At 43.0% G+C, this 8,883-nt stretch overlaps 1 protein-coding gene across 3 annotated transcripts in view; it reads right to left on the bottom strand.

The window, feature by feature from the left end:
- The window catches only part of CMTR1 (cap methyltransferase 1), a 31,049-nt gene that overhangs the window by 3,011 nt on the left and 19,155 nt on the right, over positions 1 to 8,883 (bottom strand). For all 3 annotated transcript variants that reach the window (XM_035108153.3, XM_035108151.3, XM_035108152.3), the window contains exons 19-23: positions 6,967 to 7,058; positions 6,402 to 6,470; positions 5,504 to 5,551; positions 4,696 to 4,808; positions 3,372 to 3,480 (exon numbers count right to left, since the gene is read on the bottom strand). In XM_035108153.3, the coding sequence (XP_034964044.1) occupies positions 3,372 to 3,480; positions 4,696 to 4,808; positions 5,504 to 5,551; positions 6,402 to 6,470; positions 6,967 to 7,058 (431 nt within the window). The remainder of the gene's footprint in view (positions 1 to 3,371; positions 3,481 to 4,695; positions 4,809 to 5,503; positions 5,552 to 6,401; positions 6,471 to 6,966; positions 7,059 to 8,883) is intronic.

The raw sequence follows: 8,883 nt of genomic DNA, 5'->3' as shown, positions 1-8,883 counted from the left end.
GATTCACTTGTGCCTTTGCTACCACTGAGGGTTAAGTATGGGTGAAGAAAAAGGGAGAAAGCAAAATAACTAACTGTTCATCTGAACTGTAGCTCTTTCCTCCCTGTGTGTGTGTGTGTGTGTGTCTGACCAGGTAAGCCCAGTGTAGAAGAGTTTGCTTCACCTTCAAAGGCAAGAACCATTCTGAGGAACTGGTAGTGAAGTCCCATCTCTTGAGCCTGCCTGGCCAGAGAAGGGATGGGTAGGGTGTTTGTTTGTTTTTTGATGTGGGGGGCACAACAGAATGATGAGTAGTAGCCACAGGTGTGGTCAGTAATTTCCTTCACTTCTGGAAGTCCTATTAGAAGCCTGATAATGACATATTTAGCCAATCTTGACCACTTGTGCAATGGGGCTTCCCCCCCCATCCCCTACGTGCCCCCTAAATTGGCTCAGGGGGAGTGTCAGGAGGAACCTGCCCCCCCAGAACAGCAAAGGGGGGGAGCAGAGAGCGGGTCTTTCTACCCAGAAAACTGGAATGCTTGCACAGACAAAATGATGGGAGGATCACAACACTGAATTCCACCTTCAAACATCCCACAAAGTCTAACCTTCAGCTTCCAGGGAATAGATATGGCTGATTAGGTACTTCAGGTGAAAAATGGCCACGTATACGTGTTTCGCCTGTGCATTATGGCAGAATCAGCACAAGAGAGAGGAGGGATCTTTTGCCAGCTCTCAAGTGGGAATATAAATCTCAAGCTGAACATGCAGCCCCCAAGTATCAAAAGCCTGTGTCCGCTGGTCATGTGGCAAAAAAAAAAAAAGTTTGCTCCCTCTACTCTGATGCCTAACTGCCAAGATCGATAACTTCTGCAGGACCCACCAATTAAAGGACTTGCAGACTGCAGACAGAGACACCACAGCCAGGTGTACAAAAGGAGGCTGTTTTAACAGAAGCAGCCTTATTTTTGCCTGAAGTCAAAGCACTGAGTAGAAGGGGGAAATCAATGCCTTTTGTGTCTGAAAGCGGGGGGACCCAACACACATGGAGCCAAAAGAATTTTAGACTTCTGAGGGGGTGAGGAAAATGAAGTACCCTTAGCAGAAGACTTCTTAGCAGGAGACTTCTGAAGAGTCCGGCAACTAGAATGGAAACCGCAGGAGCTGCAGCAACTCTGACTGCTCAGCAAAACTTGACATTTTAGATAAATAAGTTTTGTACGTTTAGATCTTTTAAAAAAAATCCTCTTGGAGCAGCCTCATTGATCAGGTCTCTATTCCTGCCTGAGCTTAGGTTCTCCTCCTTGTTTAACAGTGTTGTCATACTGGAGAAAAAGCAAGTAGCTAATTGCCACAGACAAAGCGGCCTTCGGGTCCAACAATTACTGGCATTTAATATTCACAGCTTATTTAGTTGCACTGTTCTGATATTAGCATTGTGACAAGAAAATATATCAGTGCCTAATTACAACCGTATTAGAGTTCACAAATGATAATGCAAAACATCCATTATCAAAGTCGCACATAAGCCTCTTCCTTCCCACTGTTTTCAGAGCCACAGTTATGCTTTCTGCAGAAAATATGCAATATGAGGAAGGGAAAGGAAAGAATTCCTGAGTTTCTGAAAGAAAGTGAGAGGCTGCTTACTGCCTGCTTAGCATTTGACAAAAGGAAGTTCAAAGGGCTCCTACAGTTTCTTTAAAACTATTCAGTGCAAGAGAGGTGGAAAACTAGAAGCAACTCAGCAGGAGTTCCCAGGAGTCAGACACACTCAGGCTCGAGAACTAGGCTGGCTTTTTCTTAGCGTAAACAGAACTCCTGAGAATGAGCCTCTCATTGTCTACATCAGGCATAGGCAACCTTGGCTCTCCAGATGTTTTGGAACTACAACTCCCATTATCCCTAGCTAACGGCCAGTGGTCAGGGATCATGGGAGTTGTAGTTCCAAAACATCTGGAGAGATGCAGAGCAGCAAAACATCTGGAGAGATGCAGAGCAGCAAAAGGGTAGACAGAAGGAATAGAGATGGACAGACATTTTGGCCCTCTGGTGAACATTATTGTGCAAGCTGAGTTCACAGGGGAAAGGACTTGGAGGAGGGTGGGGGGGAAGGGTGCTATTTTCTGTCCTTTCCTGCTAGGCTTCTGCAGAAGACACCTTGTTTGTTTATTTTAAATTTGTAAATTTGTTTACTGCCCTCTACCCACAGGTCTCGTCTTTCTTGCCCATCCTGCAGAAATTCAGCTGCAAAGCAGATACTCCTCTTTTCCAAGTTCTCTGCATGTGCCGCAGGAAGTGGGAAAGGTTTGGGGCTCAGTAGCAACTGCATATAATGGCTTAGATAGAAAGCCATCCAAACACCTGGAGCCTTGGTAAAAGTAATAAGGAGAGCCTTAAAGACAGAGGAAAGCAGTATGAAAGAGCTAGAGATTAAAGAACTTCAAAGAGGGGTCTACATTTCATACAAAAAACACACACAAAACAAAAGTGAACAGAACAGAACAGAAGAAAGGGGACGCATCGTTGAAGCAAGCGGCAGAATTCGTAACCATCTAATGGCTGAAGGTGGAAGACAGGAATGCCAATGAGAAGAAGACAGCTACAGCAGATTCAAGGATTCTGGAGCAAGCAAGGGTTATTTCATTCTTGCTTCTGTCTGACTGCTGTGAGATCCCAGAATTCAGAACCTGACAGGGCATAGAACAGAAGCGTAGGTGGACCATACATCTCTGGTTTTGGTGACAAGATACTCAAGGAGTATGTTTTGAATTAAGTGCAGGTATTTGGGTTCACCACTTCCTCAAAAGTCTTAGGGCAGTGCTGCCTTTTCTTAAGTCCCCTAATCAGTCAGCTTCTTCCTGTATCTCAAAGCCTTTAAAGTGAGACTGTTTCCATATTACAAAGTTTAAGCTGTAGTTCTATTAAGGGGCCCAAGATCAAACCAAGAAATCTTAGCCTCTTTTCAAATATCCCCAGAGTTGTCCGGGGGGAAACTATGATACACCAAGCAGTTTCAGGCCACTGTAATTCTGTGGTATTTAGAAGATCAAAAGCTTTCAGGGAGACCTATTCCTGACACAGAATCCAGACCCAGCCAAGTATACCAACTGTGGCATGCAGTCTAATACATGCTGGGTTACCTTGCCACCTCCCAAAGCCAACTATTAAGAGTACAAGGACTTGTAAATCATGGTCCAGAATCCTCTCAAAGTTTCCATAGATAATAGAGCAAAGCCTGCGATGGTAATTTTTGTGGACATTTACAGGTCAACACCACACAGTTTAATGATGCTGGAGAGAGATCTATGCACTACAAAAGCAACACATGCTGGTATGATCCCCCTCGTTGCTTCTAGATAAACTGGCAGTGTTTTCTGGATGATACTCACTGAAATGGTGCAACAGATTCTTGAGGCAGTTCATACGTTGATTTATGTGTTGTCTTGTTGTAGAAAAATTTCCTATTAGAATTTTTGCTAACTGCCATGGTCCACGGATCTGGGGGGGGGGAGGGGGAACAAGAGATCAGATTCAAAAGAGAAACATAACTGGACCACTGTAGAGTATTGCATGTGAGGCTGTCCTTAAGAGATGGTTCAGAAGCTACAAGTGGTGCAGAATGCAGTGGCCAGAGTGCTGGTGGGCTCTGCTGGCTAGGCACATAGCACACCAATTCTTAAAAAGACCTGCACTGGTTGCCATTGTGCTTCCAAGGCCAGGTCAAGGTGATCATGTTGACATACAAAGCCCCAAATGACTTGGGCCCAAATATCTAAATGGAATGCCTCCTCCCATATAGCCCTGCCCAGGTGTTGAGATCTGCAGGAGTTTTTGCTGGCAGTTCTACTACCTTTGTGATGTCTATGGGGCAGCAGTGTCTGAGAGGGCCTTAAAAGAGCCTTGTGAGAAGGAAAAACTTCTCACTTTTGGGGGGGGGGGTACACCAAGGGGGCTACACTTCTAAGGCACATCTGGAAAATTCAGGATATGGCCTGAAGGCATATGAGGCTACCACCTTGCTGAAGCTAGGTAGGGTCCAAGTCGGGTCAAGGTTTTTTGTACTTCTGCCAATCTTGGGATTCCCGCAAGAATGCTTATTGCCTTCCTCTTGGTTTTCAGTGACCCTGGCTTAGCTACAATCCTGCTGGTACTCACTAGCTGAATACACTGTTAGAAGGAATGATGGGGCAGGAAAGGCAGCCTCATGCTCCAGGTGATGGACAGAGGATAAGGGAACTTGACCTCTTGACAGGTAGTTGCCCTGCCCTTGAGTTCTCATCCTGTTACTGGGCACCCTACTCATTTCAATCCTGAGTTGTGGCAGGAAAAGCAATGCATGGGAAGAGAAGCTGCTTCTGTAGTATTTACCATGGATGGCTTTTAAGGAAGAAAAGCACAGGGGGCATATGAAAGGAGAAAACCACTTCAGCAATCTTCTGCAAGCATTTTGCACTGCTCTTTCTTCAAAAAAATAATACCTCAAGATATTCCCCAGCTTCCAACGTTTCCCTGCAAAATGCTATATTCTGCTAGGAGAATCAGGATCCAAGTCAGAATGGGAGAGGCAACTAACCAAATAGAGGAATGTACTCTCTTAGTTTTTTAAAAGCAGAAAATGGTCCATGTAATTGTCTTGACCGAAGCAGAGATGCATATTTCAGAGCTTGACTTTGACCATCATGGCAGAGAGTCCCTGAACAGAGAAGGACATACCACTGACAGTCCGAACGATGTACAATCCCGTGGGAACAAAGTGTCTGTCGTCACGGCCAGTGTAGGACAGCCGTGGGGTTCCGCCTGAGCTCTTGATGATCTTCATCTCTAACCTATGCCACCAAACAACCAGGAGACAGGGTGTTCATACCCAAAGTAACAAAAAATGCACAAAGCACAGGTCTCAGCAATGTGGCAAACAGTTGGACCCTGGGACTTGATCCAGGAGGTGCAGTTCAAATCCCTAGCCAGGCATATACTCCACTGTGGTCAAATTACCAACACAAATTCTTCTCTCTGTTAAAAGTATAACTGTGACTTAATTTAGAGGGGTGTTGTGAGGATGAACAAGATAAGGAAGTTGCCAGCCAACAAAAAAATTGTGGTTGCCAGGATCATGCCCCACCTGCAAGGGGAGCTGGTTTGCCGGTGACCTCATGCTGAGCCTCCAAATGACTCTTACAGAATCTACAGATAGATTCAGGGCTTTTCCAAAATATGAATGTGCTGATCTTTAAAAGCAGCCAGTATTTCTCCCAGCAGCCAGCCACACCAGCAAGCCTCTTCTATGTCCTAAGGGAGAAAGGGGATGGAACTCTGCAGGGCTGGCCAAAACAGTGTTAGAGGCTTGGCCATTAAAAAAACCTAACTTCCTTCCGCTAGCCAATAAACATATGTTCCTTTTGGATAGGCTGATGGATCCTACCAGTAATGCAGAATTAACAATATTCTCTTTTTTTAAAAAAACTGAGAAGGTCCAAATAATAACAAAATAAAGACTGTAAATCCAGGATTTGTGAGCACTTACCTTAGAAAAATCTTTTCCATATCCTCTAGCCTGTATACCTCCTTCACTCTGTGGAGAAAAGTCCGTGAGTGGAATAATATGCTGGCCACAACATCTAACTGTAGGTTGAGTTCTTACAAGCTCTTCAAAACTGCTGATGACTCTGCTTTCAAAAAAACTTACTCCCCAGGTGCTCTCATCAAGACTCCTAAAAATCTTAGACTTTCTATAAAAGGAAGTTTCTAGCCCTCATGATTGAGACGTAGAATACAGTAATAAAGGGGGGGGAAACAAATCACAGAACTCTACTGATCTGAGCACTTCATGTCAGCAGTACCACCAGCCTTCTTGCTGAATTTAGACAACTGGACAACTCGCTTGAGAAATAGTAGGTGTAACCCTGCTATTTTGTTTCAGCATCAGAAAAACACAGAGTGAAATATTACACAGGTCCTATACAACAAACTTGATTCTGAAAGGGTGCTGTTGATTGGCAAGCTTTATGCAGGTTAAATTCGTTATCCAAAACAAAATTATTAAAACTGAAGAGGCACAACCACCCTTTAGTAAAGTGTATGTTTCCAAGATGATCCATGGTGCTGCTCTCTCTTGTGCCCTGATTTCTTTGCCCTCCCCTCTTGTCTTCATATAAGTTACAAACTAGACCCAGAAAAAGAACCACATCTTTTGGTCTCTGATTCTTCTGTCTAGGAGCTAACCCAGTTTATTTAAAGGATAAGCTCTTCACATATCAAACTGATCTGAAATGGTCTTTCATAGGAAAGCATCCTCCCACATCACTCTTGCTGGCTTCCTAATGTACAACTTAATGTGAAAATCCATCATGGCACAAACGACCTACAAAGCACTTTTAATTACAGCCCCAGAAGCCAGCAAGAATCCAAAAGGCCGCACTCACCGGATGGGGTTCATATCTGGCCGGCTAGGTTTAGAGACGGCTTTTACAAATTTCTCTGCTAGCTGAATTCTGCAACCAAAAAATAAGGATTTCTTTAGTTTAGCTTTCCTCAAAAATGGATTAAAGTCTTATACAATGGGGAGGCTACTCAAGATAATAACATAACCAATCTAAAGACTGACTGATTTAATAGTTTGGCCCATTTAAGTCCAGATGCCTACAGGAAGCCCCAAAATAGGACAAACTATGAGTAAAATGTGGCTAGGAAGGCACCTGAGGGCTGTTGGCTTTTTCTCATGAAAAAGGATCCCTTCTGCACTAGTATATTCCCAAATGTTAAGATTTGCTTGTTTGCTGCTAATGGAGTAGTCTTCTCTGCCACAGAGTTGCACTGGCTAACTAAGTGGAGATCAAGAAAAGGCATACTGCATTCAGAAGCTTGCTCTTTCAAAATTTCCCAATGTCTATTTGGGGTTATTCTGTTGAACAGCTGAGACTCTAGGTTAAGAACCCACCCCTCACCCATCAAACTATATACACAAGTAATTTCCCAAACTCTGCTTACCGTTGATTGAAATGTTGTTCTCGGACATCACTACCATTTATCACCAGGGCATCCAGGATGTGGATGGCATTAATTTTTCGCTGTGCTTTTCCCTAGGGAGAGGAAAATAGGCACCTCACAAAGTGCTGCTGTATTTTGAGTGTGTTGCAAAGAATACCATCTGCATACGCAACAGCTTCCCACCTCACTGACTGCTTCAGAAGTTATACTAAAAAGTGCTCTTTGGCTGCATGTCACGATAAGCTTGAAATAAACTATGGCTGACAGGAAACCAGGGCACACTGCTCCGTCATATTGGTTTTGCCCTGAGCCAGGATACAAACCACAAGCACTTTTTGGTTTGCTTCTCCCAAACAAACCATGAGCGGTAAGCCAAGGTGGCTTCCACTTATGGTTTGCTTCGAGAACAAACTGTGAGTGCTGTCGCTTCTGGATCTTGAACTCATAGCTCACCCGTTAACAGATAAAACCCATTGGCATGCTGCCTTAGGGGATGGGGAAAAGTCAGGAATCTGTGGATCAAATCAACCTTCCAAAAGAATGAAGTAACTGCTTGGTTGGTGGAGATCAGGGGTGTTTCTAGGCCAGCACTCCCAACAATGGCTAGCCAGGTAACCTTGCAAAGCTCGCAAGCAGGGAGTAATGGAGAAAACACTCTTACATTTGTTCTCTGCGTTAGGAAATCATGCACATATTGTGGCAGAACACGGAAATTCCATTCTTAACTGTCACGGAAAGATCTATCTCCCATTTAACTCATTTAATCCTTTTAAAAAGCCATCTCTACAAGTTGCCAGCGCCACATCCTGCAGTAGGAAATCCTTTAATTTAAGCACCGTGTGAAGAAATAGTACCCTTTGGCTGTCCCAATCCTATTGCTAAATCAATTCCACAGCATGAATCTGGATTTGAGTGTTTCAGAGATGGCAATTTCTCTCTATACAGTTCATTATTTTCCAAAGTCTCTTACGTTCTCCCACCCTAAAAGTCTGAAAACGGTTGAACACACATAAACCCCAGCAAAGCTGGCGACAGCCAACTACCTCCCAAAATGTTCCTTCAACTAAGCCTGACTGGATCTGAACAAATGGACTGTGTCAGAAGCTATGGAAAGATCACACAAGAGCACAGCAAGCATATTGCAATAGCTTATAAAGAGAAGGTAGCTTTGTACCAAAGCGAACATGTGGCTGAGCAAGGTAAATCTCCCTTTCTGCGTCTCACTAGGTGAACCCTGAACTGTGAATTAGGCTTTAAGAAGATTAAAATTCCATTATTTTAGGCTTTCCAAAACAAATGTCAAAGAGTGCTTGATGGAATTAAAAACACTAGCATTTTTATTAGAATAAATTGTAATAAGCTTGATGGAAATGGGAAATTTGGTCCCACGGTAGTCGTAACATACAACGCTTTGTTCTCTTTTATGATTTTGATATTGTTCAGATTCTACTGTTGATCGTATTCACTGAAGTTCATTTTGCACTTCATACTGTTTCTAACACATCTATTTTTTAAGTATAAAAAGTTAGGATTTCAGCACACATTTTTTATTCTTGAACTGTTTTATCCTGTTTTTATTAGATGAAACTGATTTTACTAATTTGGACAATTTTTGTGGAGTTTTTTTTAATCATTTTGTGTATTATTTATTGCTTTATCACTTGTTTGCCACCTTGGGGTTCCTCTGAGAGAAAGGGCAGAAGATTGATTGATTGATTGATTGATTGATTGGAAAAATTGTGTCAATGCCTGAATTTTTAACTTATTTTATAAGGATTGGTAGTTACTGGTAGTTAAATTCTGTTTGCTGCTTGTGCACTAGTCTCAGGAATGCTTACATTTTTTCATTCCCAAATATCCCCTGCAGAAAATCATTTATCCCTTGACACACATTAAGATAAATTATCTTCTCTAAAC

This window comes from Zootoca vivipara, chromosome 3 (genome assembly GCF_965207765.1).
Source record: "Zootoca vivipara chromosome 3, rZooViv2.hap1.1, whole genome shotgun sequence".
In the NCBI taxonomy this organism is placed as follows: Eukaryota; Metazoa; Chordata; class Lepidosauria; order Squamata; family Lacertidae; genus Zootoca; species Zootoca vivipara.
The sequence above is the reverse complement of the archived record's forward strand: the minus strand, read 5'-3'. Positions and strand labels throughout refer to the sequence as shown.